Source organism: Haliotis rubra, unplaced genomic scaffold (genome assembly GCF_003918875.1).
Source record: "Haliotis rubra isolate DU_JTF1 unplaced genomic scaffold, ASM391887v1 Scf481, whole genome shotgun sequence".
In the NCBI taxonomy this organism is placed as follows: domain Eukaryota; kingdom Metazoa; phylum Mollusca; class Gastropoda; order Lepetellida; family Haliotidae; genus Haliotis; species Haliotis rubra.
Window position 1 is genome coordinate 250,163 of NW_025767170.1, and position 26,083 is coordinate 276,245.

General features: G+C 42.9%; 2 protein-coding genes across 2 annotated transcripts in view; one reads left to right on the plus strand and one right to left on the minus strand.

Moving 5' to 3' along the window:
* The window catches only part of LOC124291092 (TBC1 domain family member 30-like), a 131,466-nt gene extending 128,040 nt beyond the window's left edge, over positions 1–3,426 (minus strand). The window contains 1 exon segment of the mRNA XM_046727994.1: positions 2,913–3,426. Coding sequence (XP_046583950.1) covers positions 2,913–3,333 — 421 coding nt within the window. The 5' untranslated portion in view covers positions 3,334–3,426.
* A 14,637-nt stretch (positions 3,427–18,063) lies between these two features.
* LOC124291099 lies at positions 18,064–25,472 on the plus strand. The gene is made up of 7 exons (XM_046727999.1): positions 18,064–18,100; positions 18,579–18,755; positions 19,261–19,440; positions 20,531–20,747; positions 22,281–22,702; positions 24,027–24,390; positions 25,023–25,472. Exons 1-7 carry the CDS (start codon positions 18,064–18,066, stop codon positions 25,444–25,446), a joined length of 1,821 nt encoding a protein of 606 aa, XP_046583955.1. The 3' UTR covers positions 25,447–25,472.
* The last annotated feature ends 611 nt before the right edge of the window (positions 25,473–26,083 follow it).

Genomic DNA, 26,083 nt, shown 5'->3' on the forward strand with positions numbered 1-26,083 from the left:
GACAGATTTTCTCAAAATATATGTCATCCATTTGACAGTCATCCCGTCCCTAAGACATCTGAACAGAAAACACAGAAGACGAGGGAGTGCAACGGTTTGGCAACAGACGTAGATCTCTTGGTGAAAACACCATTCAGGAAATAATTATTGAGGTGTTCGAATATATTTGCTAAAACAATCTTGAAAACAAGAATCTGAAGATCTGAGACTGTTTTTAGCAATTTATACAGATAAAAAGATCTCTTGGTGAAAACATATTTTTTGAAAGCCATTCAGGGTGTTTGCAAATAATTATTGAGGTTAGTTTTTACGCTTTTCTCACAAAATACATTCTAATAACTGCTTTCTATCAGGATCTATACAAATATTTAAGGTTTATTGATAAGTTATAGGTACAGGAAGATATATTTGAAAAATGCATTGCGTCTAAGGAAAAATAAAACAATCTAGTGGGCAAATTGTTTAAAAGAATAGCTGAAGATCTGCATGACTGTTTTATTGTAGTCTGAGTGCTGGGGAATTTAAAAATTTGGGAAAATTAGTTTTAAGCAGTTCGATAATAACTGCTTTCTCATCAGTTTTACAAACTTAGACATCATTGGCGCTAAGGAAAAATTAAACTTTATAGGTGTTTTCTACACTTTCTAGTGGGCAATTGTTTTGAAAGGTATTCTTGTTTCAATAGCCTGAAATGATCAAATCTAATGTTACAGCTATACTTAAAGCATGAAAAAGACTTTTGAGATGGTATATTGTAGTCTGGGTGCTGGGGATTTTCACATGCCCTGACCCCCAAGAGAGGGGTAAAAAAATTTGGGAAAATCAGTTTTTTTTTTTTCACAAAAATACATTCTTATAACTGCCCTTTATCAGAACAATGAAAATATCTAACATACTATTATTTAGTTAGAGGCACAGGAAGACTTTCTTAAATTGGAAAAATGCATTGTGTCTAAGGGGAAATCAAATTTGAATGCTGTTTTTCTACACTGTCTAGTTGGCAGTTGGTTAAAAAAACGGTATTATTTCTTCACATTTGCTCTAAAATGATCAAAAATTAATGTTACAGCTATACTTAAAGTAGCATGGTGGTTTAATCTCACTTTGGCTTTTTATAACATTGAGTTACCATTACTTATATTTATGTACCTTTATGCCGAATCATCATAGATTGTGTCCATTAAGACAGCAATATTCCAGCAAAATGGCGGCAGCCCACACGTAATGCAGAGCAACACCAGGGGATTCTTGTCAGCTTGACCAAGATCAAGGGTGTGGTGATCGTGACGCTGTCTGTCCCTCCCTTGGGTTTAACTTCTTCATGAAGATTTGGTAGCTCATTTTATATTGTGTGTGATCTGACCATACATATGACCCTGACCTCAACAAGTCAGTAGCTATCTCATCAGAAAGTCCTATTTTGTCTGTAAATAATTGAGTCTGGACCAGACAATCCAGGGATCCCTACAGATGACAGATTTTTCCCTGGAATATATATATTTGCTGTGTCTCAAAAGTCTTTAAGTTATGAGATCTGTGACAAACTCCACTCTTCTTTCCTAATGTGCTTCCATCCCTTTGACAGTCATCCCGTCCTAAGACAATCTGAACAGAAAGCACAGAAGACGAGAGTGCAACGGTTTTGAGATCTCTTGGTGAAAACACCATTCAGGAAATAATTATTGAGGTGTCTGAAATATATTTGCTAAAACAATCTTGAAACAAGAATCTGAAGATCTGAGACTGTTTTTAGCAATTTACAGTTCGATAAGGTTTTCAAACTTAGACCTATGTTTCTTCTTTTCAATGCGAAAATGAATGAAGCTTTGATTGTATCTAACAAAATTACTACTAAAATTATTTTTGAAATAATAGATAAAACATATAATAATGTTAATAATGCATTTGCTTTTGACAGTTAGTTATAATGGAGAATTAAGAGGGTGAACCGTAACTAGTTTATTTTATTAAATATTAAAAATCTCTACCTTTCTTTATTCAGAATGATAAAACTTTAAATATACCAATAATATTAGGATAAGAGGTCATGCACCACGTTGTGTGGGATTTTGGACCTCATGGACTGATGGAATAGTCACCAGGTTAACCTTTTCAGTATAAATCTTTTAAAGTAATTATTTTTTTACAGTAAAAATATTTCAAAACCTCATTATTCATCTTTATATACTTTATAAGCTTAATAAGTGGATTACTGAAACAGGTTTAAGTAACAGTTACTTTTTGCATGGTATTACCATTATACTGACTGACTGAGTTTAGTTTTACGCCGCTTTTAGCAACATTCCTGCAATATCACAGCGAGGGACACCAGAAATGGGCTTCACACATTGTACCCATGTGGGGAATCGAACCCGGGTCTTCAGCGTAACGAACCAATGCTTTAACCCACCACCCTATTGCCATTATATTTTGTGTATACCCCAAACTGGTTTGGAAACCATTTTATGCAACAAGAGAGGCCTTTGGATAGCCTTCCTTTTTATTGGCTGTGAGTAGGGGATGTATTGATGCTAATGTCACTCAATCCAGTTCACTCCTAAAGTGAACTGTATTTGACACTCCAACTCTTATTATGTCCAGTGGTGCATATACTCTTAGTCTTACATTTCTTGATTATTCTGCATACAGGTACTGTAGCTTTTCAAATCAAAGCTTTACTAACATGATCTGAAACACAATCGAAAAGTGACACATTGTGCCCCGCCCACTCATAGGGAGCCTCACGTCAACTATACATTCAACAGCTTGCCAGCTAATATGGCAGTCTATCCGCAGGTTTAGAATGAAATATCGACTAAACATACATAGCACAACATGCATACCAAGACGAACTACTTTGTACTTCAATTCTAGCTAATGTCACGTTCTAAAACTTTCAAAATAAAACTTACTTTGGTTTTCGAGAAATGCCCTACTGAACTGTCTGGCATGTCGACGTTCGTATGGAGAATTCGTAGAGTCCCATCTTGAGAGAAACACCTCCGATGTACTGGAACATTCGGTGAATGTGTCACTGTCGAAGCTGTCCCTATAACTCCCATGCCACCGGTCGTATATTTCATGAAGCAAGCCATCAACGATGGAACCCTGCCTCGACAGTTTGTACCCGAAGCCATGTTTGTTTTCAACTTCGCTGTCCCAAACGCCACCTTCGTTATCCGACGACAAACTTCCACAACTGAGAAACTCTCTTCTTCGGGCCGACTCCAAAGTCACCAATTTGGACGTCGAGGTGGGGTTTGGTACAAACATGTCATCGTCTGAATCCGTCAGGGAGGCCCTTGCCCCCCTCGCGACCCCCATCTTCTTCATTTTACTGACATGACAAGCAACATGTGTGTGTTCGAGAGTCGCGTGTCGCGAGCTGTTCAAGTCCCGTGACTAAACAGGCCACGTTTTGCTGTCTCCGACTAAGCGCTCAAGGTAACAGGTTTTCGCTCATACGGACAACGGATAATCGATATTTTAATGGCTCTTGCAACAGCATACCTTGATTTTATATAACTTTTCTACAACTAATGTGACTGTTTTTCGTCACATGTTCCGCTGAAGTACGTCATGACGGATAAAAATCATTACTTTTATCACAAAAGTGTCGAATGGTCTAAAAATCCATTCACGGAACAGATCAAGCTATCGACTATTTATGTAAACATGTATCTATTTTAATACGCGCCGACCCGAAAATGTTTAAGTTGTGATTAAAAGCATGAAACATATGGTATAAAGAGATGTTTCCCTCAGAAATATTATGACAGTTTACGTAGGAATATGGAATATACATTACATACGATGGATCAATATATAACATATCTGTCAGACATTTCAATTTTTGCTGGACAATGCAATTTCCATTATATTTTATTTTGAAATGTGAAAAAACAACTGCTGTACAATTTAGGCGACTATTAATATGTGATTATGAAAAGTTTAGCTGTCTCCAACAATTAAGTGCATTGTACGATCAAGACATTGATTGACACATGTTGATTTCGCTCGGCAACAGGTGACCGTCAACAGGTGCGCGTTCCCGGTGTGGGCAGACATAGATAAGGCTACTTGACATTATGCAACAACACAATCTGACGGGATTCGTGTCAATGTCGTTCTACTAAAATATCTAACATGCAGTTTTTACATAAACGGTCTACTGGTGTGGTTGTTAGAGGCATGTCATTTCAACTGCCTATATCGATTCTTGTTTATAGGATATACTTTCTTAAATATTTTATAAGGCCTGCGTAAAGCCACCCTCGAATATCCAGGTATTTCTTTCAGTTCATCTTTGATCACATGTAGTGAGTGAGTTTAGTTTTAAGCCGCACTCAGCAGTATTAAATATATCGGCAGTCTGTAAATAATCGAGTCTGGACCAGACAAGCCAGTGATCAACAGCATGAGCATCGATCTACGCAACTGGGAAACGATGACATGTGTTAACTAAGTCGGCGAGCCTGACCACCCGATCCCGTTAGTCGCCACTTACGACAAGCATGGGTTACTGAAGATCAATTCTAACCCGGATCTTCACATGTTGATCATATCTTGTCGTAAGAGGCGACTAACGGGATCGGGAGGTCAGGCTCGCTGATTTGGTTGACACGTGTTATCGGATTCCAGTTGCGTAGATCGATGCCAATGCTGTTGATCACTGGATTGTCTGGTCCATATCGCTCAGCGTGGCCTTAAACAAACAAACGTTTACCAAACTGGAGAAACCCATGAGCAGGGGGATGGTTCTGACAAACCCGGATCCGGGCGAACTGGGATTCAAACCCATAACTCATACGTTCTTATGTCGAATGGACACAGCTCGAACTCTGTACCGTGAATAGCAGCGCTGTAGACTACTGGGACATCTGTGACCCATATTCTGCTTGAAGTTTCATTTCCATATTGCTTTAAAAAATAACAAACCTATATTTTAAGGTCACATATGATGGTCATGAAATATGTCGATTGGACCAGCAGACCAACAGTGTTAAATATGATAATATATTTAATCATTTTAATGTGAATGCATTAGAGAACATCTGCGCTCTCCACTACGACAAACAGGCCTGACAGCCTTAGCTATAGAATTACTCCCATACTGGACCTGAGTCTGAATTAATTTACATAAACAACTGGAAAAACACCCAAAACATAGTCTTATTTCAAATATACATTTTAGTTGGAATATGCGTTTGTGTGAAGTTAGCAGAAGTTCTGCATGACGTGAGATGAGATCTTTATCATTCAATGACGGGCATATTGACGATTCTCATGCATCTTGCTTATACTGACTGACTGAGTTTGGTTTTACGCCGCTTTTAGCAATATTCCAGCTACATCACGGCGGGGGAACACCAGAAATGGGTTTCAAACATTGTACCCATGTGGGGATTCGAACCCGGGTCTTCGGCGTGACGAGCCAACGCTTTAACCACTAGGCTACCCCACCGCCCCCATCTTGCTTATAGGGGGTGGTGGGATAGCCTAGTGGTTAAGGCGTCCTCTCGTCACGCTGAAGACCCTGGTTTGACTCCCTACACGGGTACAACGTGTGAAGCCCATTTCTGGTGTCCCATGCAGTGATATTACTGTAATATTGCTAAAGGCGGCGTAAACTTATACTCACTCACTCACTCACTCAGTCACTCCTCCATATAGTGAAGCAGATATATACAGACATACTTTAAAGAATGGCTCTAAAGAAAGGCTACTGCCTACACCCTCCCGCTACCCCTCAAAACTCACTAAACATGAGCCCAAAATGTTATTTTCGACACAATCAGCAATATTCCAGCTCTGGGAAGTATCTAAATATTTAGTTTGGTCATGCAGACAAACCAATGGTTGACAACAGTGATCAGGATCACACATTGCAGACTCCCAGTTCTCACTGGATGGATACCACAAGTATTCTACAGGATTTACTGAATACTAGTCTATCCCAGAATCCTCTATGCGCTTAAGGGATTCTACAGGGATTTACTGAATACTAGTCTATCCCAGAATCCTCTATGCGCTTAAGGGATTCTACAGGTGTGTGTGTGTGTTGTTGTTTCCCAGAATCTCTTGTGCGATTCTACAGTGTGTGTGTGTGTGTGTGTGTGTGTGTGTGTGTGTGTGTGTGTGTGTGTTTGAGGAGGAGGAGCCTTGTGGTTAAAGCGTTGGCTCGTCACGCCGAAGGCCCGGGTTCGATTCCCCACATGGGTACAATGTGTGAAGCCCATTTCTGGTGTCCCCCGCCGTGATATTGCAGGAACATTGCTAAAAGCGGCGTAAAACCCAACTCACTCACTCACTACAGGGATTTACGGAATACTATTCTACCCCGGAACCCTCTATGCGCTTAAGGGATTCTACAGGGATTTACTGAATACTATTCTACCCCGGAAACCCTCCATGCGCTTAAGGGATTCTACAGGGATTTACTGAATACTATTCTACCCCGGAACCCTCCATGCGCTTAAGGGATTCTACAGGGATTTACTGAATACTATTCTACCCCAGAACCCTCCATGCGCTTAAGGGACTCTACAGGGATTTACTGAATACTATTCTACCCCGGAACCCTCTATGCGCTTAAGGGATTCTACAGGGATAAACTGAATTCTACCCCGGAACCCTCCATGCGCTTAAAGGGATTCTACAGGGATAAACTGAATACTATTCTACCCCGGAACCCTCTATGCGCTTAAGGGATTCTACAAAAGCGGAATACTATTCTACCCGGAATCTCTCATGTGGCAAGGATTTTACAGGGATTTACTGAATACTATTCTACCCCGGAACCCTCTATGCGCTTAAGGGATTCTACAGGGATTTACTGAATACTATTCTACCCCGGAACCCTCTATGCGCTTAAGGGATTCTACAGGGATTTACTGAATACTATTCTACCCCGGAACCCTCTATGCGCTTAAGGGATTCTACAGGGATTTACTGAATACTATTCTACCCCGGAATCCCCTATGCGCTTAAGGGATTCTACAGGGATAAACGGAATACTATTCTACCCCGGAATCCCCTATGCGCTTAAGGGATTCTACAGGGATTTACTGAATACTATTCTACCCCGGAACCCTCTATGCCCTTAAGGAATTCTACAGGGATTTACTGAATCTAATTCTACCCCGGAACCCTCTATGCGCTTAATGGGATTCTACAGGGATTTACTGAATCTAATTCTACCCTGAAACCCTATATGCGCTTAAGGGATTCTACAGGGATAAACGGAATACTATTCTACCACGGAATCCCCTATGCGCTGGGCCAATCATAACAGAATAATAACATTATTGTATTTTTTCATCGAACGAAATGGTGTCGATAATGTGAGAGTTAATATCCGTCGCGTCAACAGTTTAGGGACAATATGACATGCAAACAGGTGCGTGTGCGACCGGGCAGGTGAACTTGTCAGTGCAGGTGTAGGGTGTCATATGCATGTGTAACCGTATATTCCACCACGGCAGACATCGATTCTCGATTCTGTCAATATCGGCCACAGATAAGGTTTGCCGGCCTAAACCCGACTGGCATTCGTTGACCGGTGCGATATAGCGGGGTACGACTATTATACTCACAGGGCGCGACTTCCATGTGGACTCCGGTTTGGAGTGAGTGAGTGAGTTAAGTTATACGCCGCTTTTAGCAACAATCCAGCACTATCACGTCGGGGGACACCAGAGACTGGGCCTCCGGTTTGGAATACGTCACTATACGCCACGACTAGTGAGTGAGTTTAGTTTTACGCCACACCTCAGAAACATTCCAGCTATATGGCGGCGGCTTGTAAATAATCGAGTCTGGACCAGACAATCCAGCGATCAACAGCATGAGCATCGATCTACGCAATTGGGATACGATGACATGTGTCAACCAAGCCAGCGAGTCTGACCACCCGATTCCGTTAGTCGCCTCTTACGACAAGCATGGGTTACAGAAGATCAATTTTAACCCGGATCTTCACGGGTTATCGACTAAAATGAATATCAGGTGGTTAGATTGTGTCAGTTTCCTGTTGTGGTTCAATGTACACTCGACGGTTAGAGTTGTTTGTCATGATATCAACCCCTGGTTTGTCTGGTCCAGATTTGATCATTTACACGCAGCTGTGATAAAGCTGAAATATAGCTCACAGCACCGTACAGTGGTTTTCATTCGCAGGATTTTGTGGCCAAGGCTACTTACAGTGAGTGAGTATTGCCGCTTTTTGGGGACACCAAAAACGGACTTCACAATATGGTGGACAATACAATATATTCTTTGTGTAATGATTCTGTTGAAACCTTATGCCATGTATATTGGGACTGTGATGAAACCAAAACTTTCTGGAAGAAACTTGAACAGTGGATTACGAAACGTATCCAAACACTTAATTTGACAAAATCTTTGATCTGGTTTGGCTTTTTAGGTAAGAACCCATTACTGAACCACATAATCTTATCTGCTAAGAGATATATTTACACTTGCTCTTTGAAAAAAACAATTCCAAAAGTTGATAATTACTTAAGGATATTGAAAGACATATTTACCACTGAATCATTCATCTCCAGAAGAAATAATAATGTTGAAAGCTTTTTAGCCAAATGGTTTCCTCTCATCCCTGAATTTAACCCTGAATGACTATTAAACAAAAAACATATCACTAATATTGATATTCAATGTACTTAGTGTACTATATCGCTATTGAGCCCACTAGCTTGTATGTGCACACATTCCTCTATATGCTTGTACTCATCATGTTTTTGTACTCATCACATTGGGAACAATAAAACAAAATTAACCCGACGTTAAACAGCAAACATTCACTCGCTCACCCATACGGAAGTATATCCCACTACTTAACTCCCACAAATAAATCCATATTTTAATTATTGATATTAATATGGGAGTAAGTATATAATTCACACATTTTGACTACTTAAAAACCTTCAAAACCCGGATTCAGCTAGTGGGTGAGTGAGTGAGTAGGGTTTCACGCCGCTTTTAGCAATATTCCAGCAATATCACGGCGGGGGACACCAGAAATGGGCTTCACACATTGTACCCATGTAGGGAATCGAACCCAGGTCTAACAACTATGCTACCCCACCGCCCCTGATTTAACTAGTCAAAGTTCTGAAAACAGTCAAACACGTCAGCAAACATTGATCTGCTGGCCTTATTCTTTCAAGCGTATTGAATTGTAAAAAATACAGTTCTAGTTCCCGAGTACCCCATGTATACCCTCAGTGGTGTCTCCGCTCTAGCGCCCAGGAAGGGATTACTGCCTGTAGTATTTCTCCGATGCAGTGAGCCCTTAATTACCTATAATGGGATCTCCATGTAGGCCCCCACGAACCCATGTGTACTGCAGACATTGTGTACACAGGTGAGTATACACTTACGTAAGATTATTATCCGACGTTGCCACGACTATAATTTGTTTTCATGATTTTCAAAATAAAACCTGTTTGGAAACCCAGGCTGTCTTGGGGTGAATGTCCCCAATAGCTTTGGCTGAATACTGAGTGAGTGAGTTGGGTTTTACGCCGCTTTCAGCAATATTCTATCAATATCACAGCGGGAGGAACCAGAAACGGGCTTCAAAGTTCACACGACCGAACACTTTGACCACTGGGCCACCCCACCGCCCCGAACAAAAAAGAAACAAAATTTACCCACAAGTTTGTAATGTCTAGACTCGATCACTGTATAGGTCGGTTTAATAAAACTCAATTGGCTGACGTGTTACTCACGGGTTGGTTGGTTTGTTGTTTAACGCCGCACTCAGCAATTTTCCAGCTATGTGACGGCAGTCTGTATACAATCGAGTCTGGACCGTACAATCTAGTGATAAACAGCATGAGCATCGATCCCGACAGTCGCCTCTTAGGACAAGCATGGGTTGCTGAAGGCCAATTCCAACCCGATCTTTACTGGTGCAGTCACTGAGGGGAGAGGTGACTAGTGGTAGCTATGTCTTTCTTGCATTATTACATTCTCCATTACTGGTGTTCTGATTTTTAGTATGCAGTGCATCGTCTTCTCGGGTAAGTATGCCTCGAGTGTAGAATCGAATTATATATAATCAAAATACGAATCTACTTGTTTAGAATATGCAATACCGTTCTATTTGTTATATGCGACTGTATTTTCTCGGCCTCCGTTGTATTTCCCCTTCATCGAATCCATAATCTCCACACAAAGTTTTCTAATTAACTTCATAGCTCAAGTTCGATAAGAATGGTATGTCTCAGTTCTGTGGGAGCGGATGGGTAGCCCAGTGGTTAAAGTGGTCGTTCGTCATGCCGACAACCAGGGTTCGATTACCCACAATGGGCACAACGTGTGAAGCCTTTAAGTGTGTCCCCTGCTGTGATATTGCTGGAATAGCGCACATAGCGGCGTAAAACTAAACTCACTCACTCATTAAAGTCCATGTGTAAACTGAACAGATTGTACTAACTTCTTTGAGTTGCATTTTAGAAGTTGGGACGTACATTATTGAACAAACGTTATGGATAACAACTTCTATTTCGTGAGTCCTTCTCTATAAACTACCCCCTTTTGAGTTGTACATCCCTGGCTCCCACGCCTTTCCTTTGTCAACTCACTTGCTTCATCAGCTTACTGCCTAGCCAATTATGTTAAGTATGTTATTTTCTTTGTTACATTCAGTATATATACATCCCCTTCTCTTCATGTTCCATTCCTGCTTGACAACGGTACAAGAATCGGTATCAAAACGTCGCTCTCACGAAATAAAAGAAGTTGTTATCCATAAAGTTTGTTCAAGATTATACGAAATAAAAAATAGTAGCGACCACCTCGAATGTACTTGAAGACAAGGGTTGGAAATGGACTTCAAGAACACAAAAAATGATTATTAACAGAGCACCGTCATATAGCTGGAATATATTAAATTACTGAATGCGGTATTAAACCACACCCAAACAAGATAATATTAGTCATTTGTACAAGGTTAAGAAACTAATCCTTTTACGGACGCTTCGTACACAGACTGTAGTCGTCTTTGACGTTCAAAGATATGAAACAGTAACAATACGTATATCGTACGTATATCCTTACCGATGTCTGATCGATCGCGAATACCCGAGAAGTTGGTGCTTATGGTTACAGAAACAATACGGATCTGGTCATGATATTGTTGGAGTTGGATCAGCTACCGTTTGGTTGACTCGTGTTACGTGCCCAAACTCAGGGAGCGGTTCAAAAGTTGTATGTATAATAAACGACTTGAGCCCAGTGTCCTTATCGGGCTGGTTGTTTTGTTTTCATGGCGTTATTTGTCGTTGTTTTGTGGGGTCTTTTTGTTTGGGGGATTGTTTTTGTAATTGGTGTTATATATTGACGCAAAATCAGAAAAAGGTACGCACATGGACTATTAAGGAGAAGCGTTATCGCAGCGCTACATGTTCCTGTATAAGGAGAGTCCAGTGGTTTCTCACTCACTCACACAGGGGCCGATGTTTTCTTGCTTGTTGTTTACTTTCATGTATTTTTCTAGCAAGCGCTTTTGTCTTACAATTATCACTCCGTCCTATAAGTGATAGAAAAGCTGAAGATATGCGGGACACATGAGTATGGTTTTACGCCGTTTTTAGCAATATTCCAGCAACATCAAGGCGGGGGACACCAGTATTGGGCTTCACACATTGTACTCATGTGTGGAATCGAACCCAGGCCTTCGGCGTGGCGAGCGAACGCTTTAACCACTGGGCTACCCCACCGCCCGTCGGGAAACATGAAGGAAATCCAAGGTCTCATTCTGAACAAAATATGTCTTCTTCAGCATTACGGACCTTTTGAAATGTTAAACATTCCTTTGACCAATCCTTTACGGTGAAACCACGTGGTGTTTTGTTGTTGTTATTTGTTGTTGTTGTTTTTTTCTTGGCAACAAACAAAGAAACCAAACATGGACGTATGTACGTACAGTGCGTAATCAGTGCACTCAAGACATAGGGATGAAATCTCAGCCTGTTAGCATCAATAAATGTGTGTTCAAAGCATGATACGGCGTTGGGGTCGCCTTCTGATAACGTGTTCGCTCGTCACGCCGAAGGCCCAGGTTCGATTCCCCACATGGGTACAATGTGTGAAGCCCATTTCTGGTGTCCCCCGCCGTGATATTGCTGGAATATTGATAAAAGCAGCGTTAAACTAAACTCACTCACTCATAGCATGATAGGCAGTTAAATAGATATCACATAATGATAGTGTCTTTGTTTCTTATGGCACGGGTGAAGCAGTGTATCGGACGTTCTTCTATGTACACGACATCAAGCAAATAGCGAGTGAGGAATATACATTTTGAACTATGTTTCAGGACAGCAATTCACGGTTGAGTATAATGCCTCACCTCAGTAATTCCACATCCACAAGAACCATTTTCGTTTTCCATTACAGAATCTCGTATCAGCTCTTTTATTTCATATACAAGAGTTACAGTAACATCGGGAGTACTTTACACATGCAGAAAAATCTGAAAAAATAACCACTTCGGTAGCCAGCGATGTATGGGCTATGCGCTTGATTTTGTGGTCCATCGATCACTTGTCAGGAGAACGGTTGTACGGCGCCAGGCAACATCCAAACATTTACATTTTTGAACCTGCGAAGATCCGGGTTAGAATTGGGCTTCAGCAACCCATGCTTGTCGTAAGAGGCGACTAACGGGATCGGGGGTTCAGGCTCGCTGACTTGGTTGACACATGTCATCGGTTCCCAATTGCGTAGATCGATGTTCAAAATTAATAATAAAAAGGTCGGTCCCTCATCTTGCAATTTGCGAAATGAATATTTTCTTACATTCTCCATTAATCACCACCCAAGTAAACTGTCATCGTGTTTGGTTAACGGAACCTCGTACACGCGACTGGACACAATCTGTGCAGTATACAAGTATAGTGGAGACCAGCAACAAAGTCTATTTGTAATGGCCTAAAAGGTTAACGGGCAAATTAGGCCATGATCAGTGAAGCATCATGTATTTCAACTGACATAGCTGAACATGGCTTCCCTGTGGATACTTGCCTTCTGCTTGGCTTTTACTAATGGCGGTGAGTAGATATTTGTAACATATGTTAGTCACTTATTTACTTTATAGTTTTACAATTTTACCGTATTTAAGTGTTTTTTGCATCATTCAGTTTCTAACGAAGAACTAGTTCCGTGTTTATACCACCCATAGAATTGCTCCTTAAAATGTGTACCAGAGTAAACATTGAATCACTTCAACATCGCGTTCTAGTATAAAAACATGTTTGAGTTTAATATACCGGTAAGTTCTGCAACTATTAGAGTACAGAGGTGGCACAGTCGTTTAGACGCCGAAATTCGTGGAAGGATTGTCCCTTGGTCCAGAAACCTAGTTTCGTAGACGCCCCGTTTCCATGTTGCTAGTTTTGTTAGTATCATACCCCTGCTTCAGTTCGAGCTTTCTTCACACGTTAATCCTACACGCCACGCCATGATATATAGAATCTGAATGCTCTTAAAAACAGTTTAAAGCACACGTACACACTGTAATTATTAATCATACGATTCCAAAACTGTTTTTTCATAAACCGTTGAAGGTCTGCGATTGTTGAACACTTGATTCAACGGTGGAAGTCTATTTACTTCCACGATCTTCCCCATTGCGTAGATCAATGCTCAGGATGTTGATCACTGGATTGTCTGGTCCAGACTCTAGTTTTACGACGCCGCCATATAGCTGGAATATTGCTAGAAAAAACTAAACCGGGGGACTCCAGATCTTATCGGCTTGTTAACGACTGCTGCCCAATGAAAGGCAACAAACCGACATCAATCGACACTATGTCAATGTCCGGGTCTTTAGGCGTGACAGTATTCCAGCCGGGGACGCTTTAACCATCTAGGCTGACCCCTGAGTTCGGTTTTACGCCGCTTTTACACTATTACCCCAGCGCCCCCGTAATATGTCAACGTCCGTTCATCGTTTGAATTCGTTAGTATGGTTCTACCTATTTTCAGCAATATTCCTGCCATGCCTAGAATGCGCTTCACCTATTGTACCATATGGGAATCGAACTGGGGTATTTGGTGAGACGGGCAGGGGTCTGAACTAATTGACTACCTAATCGCCTGATTCATCGATACAGAAACAGTTGAGTTACAACCATACATAACATACGACGAAGTACAAGATACGTTAAATCCATGAATCATTAAAATGTAATGTTTAAATTCTGTATTTTTAAAATTTAATGTTGCATGTTTAAACCCTGCAGAATGGTCAAGGCATAAGCGACTATTCGACAAACCCAAGGAACAGTCGAAGAGTGAAGGATGTCCAGTCAAAGGTATGGGCTTCCAATATTCAATTTCACTCCGGATATAACGATTTCGGATAGATCAAACAGTCGGCTACAACCTATTTTTTCTTAATGTTTAGCTTCGAAATATTCAGGTCATATGACGGCAGTCTGTAGATGTACAAGAACCTTAACTGATGTTATGACTGACTGATTGACTGAGTTTGGTTTTACGCCGCTTTTAGCAATATTCCAGCAACAATCACGTGGCGGGGACACCAGAAATGGGCTTCACACATTGTGCCCATGTGGGGATTCGAACCCGGGTTTTCGGCGTGACGAGCCAACGCTTTAACCATTAGGCTACCCCACCGTCCCCTGATGTTATGAGCATCTATTCACCCAACTGCAGTGGGATAACTTGACATGTAATCCACCGGCGAGGCTAGCCTCCCGATCCGTTAAGTAAATGAGTGAGTATGGTTTTACGCCGATTTTAGCAATATTCCTTCGGTGTGACGAGCAAACGCTTACCACCCCTCCTGGTCTGTTTACTTGCCTCCTGAGTTGCTGAGTACCAGGTGTAACCGGATCATCATGGAGTTGCAATATCGCACTCAACTGTCATTCTACAAGAGCCGATTACATAATGTGTACGGTGTACACAAAAAGAAACTTCACATTCTTTCTTCAGGGCACTATAAAAGAACAAGAGATGGTAAGATGGTTAAATTGTTATTATTTCATTGCTGAGATCTGTGTGATGTACTCGATACACTGACAGTGCCATAATCAGTTCCATTAGGCTACACCGCCGTTCCAAAACATGGGTATACAGAATGTCAAGTCACAAGAATAAAAATGCGAAATTTCTCAGTTCAATATCGTGTATGGCCGCCCCGCGCATTCACCACTGCCAAACACCGTCTCCTCATCGACTGCCTGATGCTTGTGAACACGTGGTTGGGGATTCTGCGCCATTGCTCTTGCAAGGCAGCGCCAAGTTCCTGCAAATTCTGAGGTTGGTTCCTAAGACCACGAAGCCTTCTCCCAAGTGCATCCCAAACGTGCTCCTATTGGATTAAGGTCAGGGGACCTCGATGGCCAGTCCATGACGTTGATTCCAGCGTTTTGAAGGAAATTTCGTGTCAACATCGCGGTATGCGGCCGAACATTATCATGCTGGGACTGTAGACCTGGGCCATGAGCCGCCATGAAAGGAACGAGTTCAGGGGTGAGCACCTGTAAGCAGCAGCTGTGAGGTTTCCACGGATGACCAGAAGTCGGGAACGGTTGTTCCCACAGAAAGCACCCCCACACCATGCAACTTCCGCCCCCGAATCTGTCGACCTCCTGTACACAACATTGGGCATACCGTTCACGACGTCGTCTCCAGACTCTATGCCTGCCGTCCGCGAATCTGAGGGTAAACCTGGATTCATCGCTAAAGACGACTCGATTCCAGTCTCTCTGGGTCCATCGGAGGTGACGTTGGGCCCACAGCAGACGTTGACGTTGATGAAACGGCGTCAATATTGGCCCACGATATGGACGTCGAGAATGGAGATTGGCAGCCCGCAACCGATTTCGAATGGTCTGCGAGGACAGTCGACCTCTAAACATCTCAGCCCTGGTTCGTGTAGCCGGCAGAAATCTGTCACGTAGGTGACGTAGGACGATTTGACGGTCTTCTGCTCGTGACGTCACACGTGGTCGACCCGACCTTGGGCGATCAGAAGTGGTGCCAGTTTGTTGTAGACGACCTCGCAAGTCATACACAGTACGACGGCTGCATCCCATTGCTCTTGCGACGTCAATAACTGATCTTCCCGCTTGCAACATGCCAACGGCACGTTCACGTTGCACATTTGACAATCGTGACATTTCAAGTACCGTTAGAACTGTGGTTTAAAAGTGTTTTTTCAATTCTTGAGGCCAATGCAAACACGTGCATATGAAGAAAACTTCGATGCGAAGATCACGTGATCGACTGCACGTGCAAAACCTGATTTGGCACTAACGTCATTTGCAAAGACGAATGGATGGGTTTGAGTGGGTTTTGCTAACGTTTTTCTAGACTCGAAAGATAGGGAGTCCATTTCGGATACATAGATGTATCATCAGAGAAAAATTATTCATTATTTTCAAATTACATTTTGTGAAGTTTCTTTTTGACTCAGTATATACAATGCCGAGCGTTCCTCCCCGATAGGTATCTGTGCGTGCGTGCGTGCGTGCGCTCGCGTACTTAATACTTATCCGGTCTAACCCGGTTTATAGTGTAAGCACACTGAGATATTATGTCAAAGTTGTAACACTGATTATATACTTATTCCGGGTTTTATCTCCTTTTCATCACATTTAACTCCAACATGGAAACAACAAATACCATATTTTAACGTCTTTTGGACCCGTGAAGATCCGGGTTAGAATTAGTCCTCAGCCACCCACGTTTTTCGTAAAGGGCGACAAACAGGATCGGGTGGTCAGGCTCCTGACTTGGTTGACACATGTCATCGTATCCAAATTGCGTAGATCGATTCCCTTGATGTCAGTCACCGTATTGCCTGGTCCAGACTCGATCACTGAAAGACCACAGTCACATAGTTGGAATATTGGCGAGTGCAGCGTTTAACAAGAAACAAAATATAATATCAAATATCGGATTGTCTGGTCCAGACTCCATATGTTACAGGCCGACGTCGTGTACCTTGAATATTGCCGAGTGGTGCGTCAAACAAGAAACAAATAAAAACATAGATGTGTTTACGTATATTGGGTATCAGACTGTAAGGTTAGGTTGTTTCTAATGAGACATGCTGATAAAGACGCCATACCTTGGGGCCACTTGACTTTGATCCTATCAGCTCAGCCAGTCTTGAGAACAGAGAGCTCACCTTCTCATGGGTCATGAATAAATGAAAACGATAAATAGATCATCTATACTCGGTGCCATTATTGAAAGGTCATGTGCCTTTTGCATTGCTAGGAATCAATTCCATATTATGACTACATCAGTAATGAGATGTCAATACTGTTAACATCCCGTTGACATAAGGCACCATAGAGGACATGTCTCAATGATTGAGAAGTAAAAGATATACAGTGTTTCAAAAACATTATCATTTTGATCAATTTTTTCCTTTCCGCGAACACTGTCAATGTCTGTATCGGGGAAACGCAGCATTTTGTCTTGTATTGCATTAGAAAGTGCGACTTCCCATACACAGATTTAGACTATAAATGTCAACTGTAGTCTCACCCTGACATCATGGTTTCTGATACGAAACGTTTCCTGACGGTAACGGAGGGGGGTCAAGCAATTGGTCTCATGCAAGCTGGTCACAGTTAACGACAAGCTGCAAATCACTTCAATGTGAGTCAAGGTGTCATTTGGAGACTGGCAAAGGTTTTAAGCCAGGGGATTGATGGAATATGTGAGAAGACCAGGTCGACCTAGAGTTACCACTGCAAGGCAAGACAGGCACTTGGTTAACGTCGCTTTACGTAACCGATCCGTGACCGCCGGTGACCTTCAGACTGAACATTACAATGTTCATGGTGTCAGAATAAGCAGGAACACCATTCGACGCCGATTACGTGCCAGTTGGCTCCGTTCAAGGCGACCAGCAGTCCGTCCACCACTTCTGCAACGTCACAGACATGCACGTTTAGCCTGGAGCTGACGTCATGGTCGTTGGAATCAACATCAATGGTCGACCGTGCTCTTTACAGATGAAAGCCGGTTTAATTTGTTTTTTTAATGATGGCCGTCGGAGAATATTCCGCAGAAGAGGTGAACGGTATGGTGGCTGATTAGGGCCATCGCTTTCTCGTCTTTAAATTCGGAGGCGAGAAAGCGAGAAAGCGATATCACGAGACGAGAAAGCGATAACACGAGACGAGAAAGCGATAAGCCCTAATCCGCCACCATAGGTTTGGTGGCGGATCAGTCATGGTTTGGGCCGGTATCATGGCTACAGGAAGAACCCAGCTTCACATTATTGATGGAAATTTGACTGATCAGCGGTATCGAGATGAAATCTTGACCCCCATTGCTATTCCCTTTTTTGCAAGCTATGCATGGATTTTATGGTCGTGATTCTCCTCTACAGGACGATAATGCCAGACCTCACACAGCCAGGATAGTCACTGATTATCTTCAGCAACAGAGTGTGGAACGGATGGACTGGTCGGCATGTTCAACAGATCTCAATCCAATCGAGCATGCATGTGCTGAACTTGGCAGACGTGTTTACAGACGTCACCTTGCTCCACAAGATCTACAGGGTCTTCGGAGAGCTCTTGTGCAAGAATGGGAGGCTATTCCACTGGCATTCTTCATGAACTTGATCAGAAGCATGAGATCTCGGTATAACTCTGTCCAGGACCAGAGAGGCGGCTACACCATGTACTGGTTGGTCATGGACTCCATTGTTGTGACTTTCCGTTTTGGGAGTATCCCTTTGTTTGATGTCCGTGTAGATACAGTCCTGATCCTTTGCTCACAGCTTAGCACCGAACACTCTCCTCAGTTAAAACACTATCTCTCCTTTCTATAATCTTGTCGCAGCGTACTTTATTTTGCATTATATTACCTTATTGCTACATGACCCTTCAATAATGGCACTGAGTATACATATATACTTGTATACGTAAGGTCTTGATTCCAAGGCAGACATTCGAAGTAACAGTGAGTGAATGCTGTTTTATCCAATCATTAATGTACTCGAGTCTGGACCAGACAAACCAATAAGCGGCAATCAGTCGTCACAGATAAATAATGTCCAATTATATTGGATCTTCCGACATTATGGGACCTTGGTGCAGCCTGATGGTTAAAGCGTCCTGGGTTTGATTCCACACGTGGGTACAATGTGTGGAGCCCATTTCCGGTGTCCCCGGCTAGAATATTGCTAAAAGCGGCATAAAACTACACTCACTCATTCTTCTCCTGTAACAGGACAGTTGGATTTTGCATCTCCCGTCACGACCGCTGCTATAGAGTCCGGGGCTGGTGACATCTCTCCTTCTGGACTCGCCTCGAGCAGGACACACCCAGGGATCCTCTACTTCGTCAACGGTGCTAGTGTCAGTGTGACTACCGTCTTCGCCGTCGATGCATCTTCTGGTCAGATTGTTGGTAGGTTTTCGTGGCCACAAAACAACTGCAATCATGTCTGTGCAATTCTGGGTGTTCTTCATGAACACCTCTCCCGTGATATATGTATGTAGTTTTCATAGCTATTTGTCTGTTGTGCCAGTTGGAATCGATGTGATAGTGGCTGGGTCCCGATCCACAAAGCGTTCGTAAGTTTACGACCTGTCGTAACTCTATAGTTTATCATAGGCTTACGAAAGTCGTGGCGCTACGAAGGCTTCGTCGATCGGGTCCCTCATCATTCTTTCTCTCATTTGTTAGGGTTTGGTTTGGTGGGTAACAATCTTAAAATAGTATAGTTGAGAAAACAGACATGGTGGTAGTGTTAAAGCATGACTTCTGTCCAGTGCCCGTTTCTTGTCTCGGTCTCGACATTATTGGAACTTGCCGCTGTGTATTTGGATAGCATAAACTGTAGGCAATATGGTGTAAGAACCATATTGACAAGAGTGTCATTCTACCAATGTTTAGTTCCCGTTTGAGAGTACATAGTACACAATGAAGGCGAGTGAATTTAGTTTTAAGCCGCAGTATTCCAGTTGAATCACGACGGTCTTAAGGGTTTACCAATGCTGAAATCCACGTGAACGGGTTTGATACTGACGAACTAGTCATAATCAGGGCAGTCTGGGATTCGAACCCTAGATCATAGTATCCTGACACGCACAAGGGATGCAACCATAAACAGCGAACTGCGTCGCTTTAGAACACCTGTGCCCTAACTTAAAAGCACGTTCAGTGATCACAGCGTATATTATCTGAGAGGACTGCCACATTACTGAGTCGAAAATTCTTGTGCAGAGAGAATGAGTTGAATGTTTAGAAATCCTTCAGCTGAGTTATATTTATGAGCATCATTCAGATAAATAGACCTGGGCCAACAGTTATAAACATTTTCAGAATTAAAAGTTACTTATATGCGTGGATGTCAGGGAATTTTAATTTGGTTTCTCTGAAGTAGGAGAATGTTTTTAACGAGCTAACATCATTCTATAATTGTTAGTGAGAATCTTTGTAACAAGCTCCTTCGTGTACAGTAGCGGAAATCACTGACACGTGTCTATTGTTTCAGGAAGCATTGACATCAACAACGCCACAAACGATCACTGGTCCGCCGTCGCAGTTGGAAAGTGTCCCCTCGACGTCGACACCGACTCCGACTGCATCTATGTGCACGACGCTGGAGACACGGCGACGCCAGCTAAGGTCGTCTACGTTGTGAAGGAACAAGCTGACCCTCGAACTGACGTCAGCATTGCCGCTGATAAAATAATAAGTTACACTGACCAGTGAGTAGTGGCATGGCAGTGTGAGTCGTAGTGGTAGCAGCAGTAGTAGTAGTAGTAGTAGCAGCAGCAGTATTCATCGTGAGAGTGGTAGTATCGTCGTAGTAGTAGTAGTAGTAGTAGGACTTAAATCACATTAGCAGTAGCAATAGTAGTAGCAGTGATAGTAGCAGTGGTAGTAGTAGTAGTAGTGTCGTTGTAGTAGTAGTGGTAGTAGTAGGACTTAAATCACATTAGTAGTAGTAGCAATAGTAGTAGCAGTGATAGTAGCAGTGGTAGTAGTAGTAGTAGTAGTGGAAGCATCATCATGATGTAGTTGTTATCCAAGTCGTTGTATTAGTAGTGGTTGTATACGTTGTAAAAACATTTTGGTAGTAGCTATAACAAAAGAAGTGGTAGTCGTAACGAAACTCTTGACAAAACAAAAACAAGACTTAATGATTACTTGTTTTTTCATATACATGTTTATACTTCGGTATCATTAGTGTGGAAACTATTTCACCGGAACTCCAACATCAGGAAGAGTTTTGGTGAAAGATGATCAGATCAGTTAACCGACATAAAAATGTAAAATACTGTAAAATAATTCCGGATACATATCCAGCACGTGGTTGCCAGTAACAGTACCGTGCACAAAAACGTCCATACTGTACCTACAATACGCCCGTATCTGCGATTCGAGCATTTTGTGTATACTGAACTTTTACAGAGACGTAATTTTACCTTAGGTAGGAGTGATGCCGACATTTTATCAAAATCAAAAGATGGTTTACAGATAAAAACCTCATAAGATGTCTGAACTCAAGACAGTTGTTTTATTCCTACACGGCAAATTGGTCACTGTGTAAATGCGAACTAAATATGTGTGAATTGAAAATTGAAATCTTCTCCAAAGACCCGTCGCACATCTTACAACAGCACGCTATGAGAAAGATACGTTTCGCACGTGACTCTGGAATTTGTAATGAGAAACAAGATGGTGGTGGAGATGCATACCTTTCACTGACACATTTCGAACAACCTAGAAATTGGCTACTTGCTTGGACGCCTGGTGACAGTGGCCTTTGTAACATTTTAAACCAATGTGCAGACAGTAAATATAGGCTACACCAGTTACTATATATGAAGTACATGTATTAGTTCCGAGGTACGACACAATGTACATTGGGCGTTGTGCAATAACGGTGCGGATAAAATTTGCCCGGATTATACCCTACAACTCAGTTTTACCGGACTACACCGTAAACACAACGCATAAGACGTTAATAAGTTCCATTGAGAATAGTTCCCGTAGCCATACCGGATCTGTAACGATATTGACTGTGGGGTTAATGTTAACATACCGTCAAAACGATACAGTAAAAGTGGCGTATCTGTAGGCCTACGGTAATTTTTCACAATGTACAGACAGTGTAGCCTTAATGTGATATCACAGGCAATTTCGCAACGTTTTGTTCATGTCATGGGTTCCACTGTATCCGATTTAGAGTCGGTGAAGGTTGATATCTCTGGATAATACAAAATTATTTTCTACAGACGAGGAGGATTGGGTAATTCAGACACCATATTTGTGGACGGCCACCGTGACATCTTCTTCTTTGACGCTGTGGAGGGTACCAGCGGGCGAGGAGCCATTCTGTACCGTATTGAAATCAAAAGCGGAGTCCCAACAGCGCGGGGTGTTCAGAAATTAGACCTCATTACTACCGGCACGACGGGGCAGAACGACGCTAGCCTGTCTGCGAACGGATGCGAGCTGCTGGTGAAGACACGTGACAGGATATACTACTTCCCCTTCCGGAATGGTCAGATCGAGGCTGAGCACCTCAGCATCCTGCCTCTATTTCCCAGACAAGGCTACAATGGTATAGCGTGGCAGGGCAATCAGACTGGGTTCTATATCGTAAATGGCGACGATCCTGCGGACCTTCAGTTCAGCGCCCGCGGGAAGGGCTACCGTAAGTATGACATGGTCAACAGTTGTTTGAACTTCATTTTCATGAAGCTTGTTTGTCGTCAGCGTCTCTCAGGGACAGAAGTAAACTGAAAAGCATTACTATCCCGGATGAAGATTAAATTAATAGGGAAATTGGATTAATGGAATACTAGCCCGCAACAATTTGTACTAGCCGCAGGCTAACGGGCTAGATAAAAGATCTAAGCCTGCCTCTTTCGGCAAGTATAAGACACTGAAGACTAATCATAACACAGGTATTGACCGTGGAAAATATGTTATGAGTGAGAATGACATCAGATAGGGGCTTCGCGAATTGTACCTATGAGTGCAATCGAACCGGAGTCTTTGGCGTGACGAGCGAACGCTGTAAACACAAGGCTACCTCTCTTACCTATCGGTTATAAAACTTGTCACCTTAACACACATGAAATGCTGATGAATACATCGGGTTTTAAAAATTGCAAACCATCAAGAACAAAAACAGCCCGTCTTGTTTTTTAACCCCTTAATACAAACACATCACTCCTATCCCGAAGGAACTTCCTGTACAGCAACGGGTCTGTTTTCAACCATGCTTTGCCTATAAATGTCGTTCACAAACAGTTCCACCATATTTGTCGGACCTTACGTTCCATCCTGATCTCTTCTTCCAGAGTCAGCCATGTTCCTTTATACCAAAATTTAAACTAAGCTTTGGACACATACCTCGCAGCATCAATGGGACTGTGTTCCCCTTGAGCCCCGTACTTCTCCAGGCTATTCCATCTTTAGAACTGATCTCAAGACCTATCGCATCCATCCTGGTTTAGATTGATCTTTTCTCCCCTGGTTGCGCTTTGATCATGATACCGAGCATGGAAAACGTACTACAAGTTAACAAAAATCGTTATAAATTAAGTAACTCGCGCTTTTAATCCACAAGAGGGGCCTTGGTCCTAGTGGTTCGTCATTCCGAAGAGTGAGTAAGTAGGGTTTTACGCCGCTTTTAGCAATTTTCAGCAATATCACGGCGGGCAGGGCGTAGCTACCATTATAAAAAAAAGTCCGGGCTTACACATGATTGTTGCTAAAAAGGTTGGACAAGCCCTCAATACTATCTAAATATAAAGCTTTGCAACCTATCGGGCTTACACGAATATTTGCTTGCTACGCGCCTGGCAGGGAACACCAGGAATGGGCGTCACACTCATGCCGAAGACCCGTGTTCGATTCCCCACCTGGGTGAAACGTATGAAGCCTATTTCTGGTGTCCCCCGCTGTTATATTGGTGGAATATTGCTAAAAGCGACGTACATTGTGTATACTCACTAACTCTTATCCACCAGGTGCAAAGTTTAACTACGGACAAGTAATTGGTATCAACCAAGGTGTGGACGGCATGGCAGCGAGCAGAGACCACGGAGGTTTTATCTATGTCATACGTCCTGGATCCTCCAAGATCTTCATCATGCAGGCAGTCCAGTTCCAGGAGGCTGGTGAGATAGACTTAGGAATGACATTCTCCAACAGACAGGGCATATCGACGGGGAAGTGTCCAGTGACACAGGGAAGTGGTAACTGTGTCTTCGTCCAAAACGGAGGAAGCAATAGTGGCGGACCAACGAACATCATCTTTGTCATCCCTGAACCCGCCGACCCGTTCTCTGTGATGACCGTCACGCTCGACGCCAGCAACGTCATCTCATACACGTAAGTATATGGCAGCGCTCTTTGGATGAGTGAGTGAGTAAGTATGGTTTTACGCTGCTTTTAGCAATATTCCAGCAACATCACGGCGGGGAACAGCAGAAATGGGCTGCACACATTGAACCCATGTGGAGAATCGAACCCGGGTAATCGGCGTAACGAGAGGAAGCTTTAACCACAAGGCCACCCCACCGCCCTCCTCACTGGATGAATTCACACGACAAACTTTATTGATGTTGTCAAACAGTTTAGTGAAGACATATCGTCTGGGTTCTCACAAATACTTTCGCCACAGGTTCTGAACTCGATTTAAGCAATCAATGTGATACTGCTTCATATTTATTTGTTGGCAAGGGGGGAAAAGAGGAAAGGGAATAAATAACGTATATTTGTATAACGCTAGGGGAACAGCTTGTATTTGCAAACTTGCGTCGCCTGTGTGATTTACCTCTTTGTCACGGTCAGGGGAACCTACTGAAACACCGGGAAAACATGCAGGTCAAACGGGATTCGAACCGTTTCTGTCTTGCCCAACGGACATGAAACCAATGGATCTCCCCTGAACATTAACATTCATTATTAACTAATAAAAGAAAGTATCGTATAATCACAAAATGGTGATAACTACTTTACAGATATCCAGGATCTGGTTCGGACGCTCTCATGGTCGACTGCAACGGCGACATCTACATCCTCGACAAGGGCACCGCCGGTGGCAACGCAGGCGTGTACAAACTGGACTCCGACAATGCAGGAGTACTCATTGGGCGGATACCGGTACAATCCTCGTTCGCCGGACCTGTGGGAGCTGACATATCCCCCTGCTGTGACGAGGTCGTTGTGAAGCTGGTGGAGAACGTCCTCCTGTACCCCATCCAAGGTGGCACCGTGGCCTCCGCCCTGGCAGCTGAACCCCTCATTCAGCCGTATGTGCAGGAGTTTGACGGGGCGAGTGTCACGTTTGCTGATGACTGCAAGTCGTATCTGACGGCTTCTGACACCTCTACCGGACAGTTGAGGCGCTATCGTCGCGTCAAGTGTTGTGATAAAAAGTACTGAAAATACATGCAATAAACGGTGTTACGGAAACTGTGGTGTCGTTTGTTAAACAATGTGGGGCAGTGGGGTAGATTAGGGGTTAAAGCGTTCGCTCGTCACGCCGATGACCTGGGTTCGATTTCAGATGTGGGTACAATGTGTGAAGCCCATTTCTGGTGTGCCCCGCCGTGATGTTGCTGGAATATTGCTGGAAGCGGCGTAAAAGAACACTGAAAAGTTTGTTTATTGTTTAACGAGGCAGTAATCCAGCTACGGCGGCAGTCTGTAAATATTCGGATCTGGACCAGACAATCCAGTGATCAACATCATGAGAATCGATCTACGTAATTGGGATACCATGACATGTCAACCAAGTCAGCGAGCCTGACCACCCAATCCCGTTTTTCGCTTCTTACGACGACAAACATGGGTTACTGGGTTACACCAATTCTAACCCAGATCTTCACCGATACAGATGGAAAATATCGCGAGTGATTCATGAACGTATGTTCATATGATATATAGTTGAATGGTTATAATAGACGATCTTGTGTAAGTATAGTTCTTACAAATAATCTAAATAATCCGTTTCTAATATTTCCACGGTTTAGTCTAACAGATTAGGGGGCGGTGGCGTGGCCCAGGGGTTAAAGCGTTC

Excerpts from the sequence above, each read along its gene's own strand:
- LOC124291099 (XM_046727999.1), top strand. The coding sequence starts at position 18,064 with ATGGCCGTCGGAGAATATTCCGCAGAAGAGGTGAACG. Across the intron at positions 20,748-22,280 it reads ATAATAAGTTACACTGACCA|ACGAGGAGGATTGGGTAATT; the intron begins GTGAGTAGTGGC and ends TATTTTCTACAG. Across the intron at positions 22,703-24,026 it reads CGCCCGCGGGAAGGGCTACC|GTGCAAAGTTTAACTACGGA; the intron begins GTAAGTATGACA and ends CTTATCCACCAG.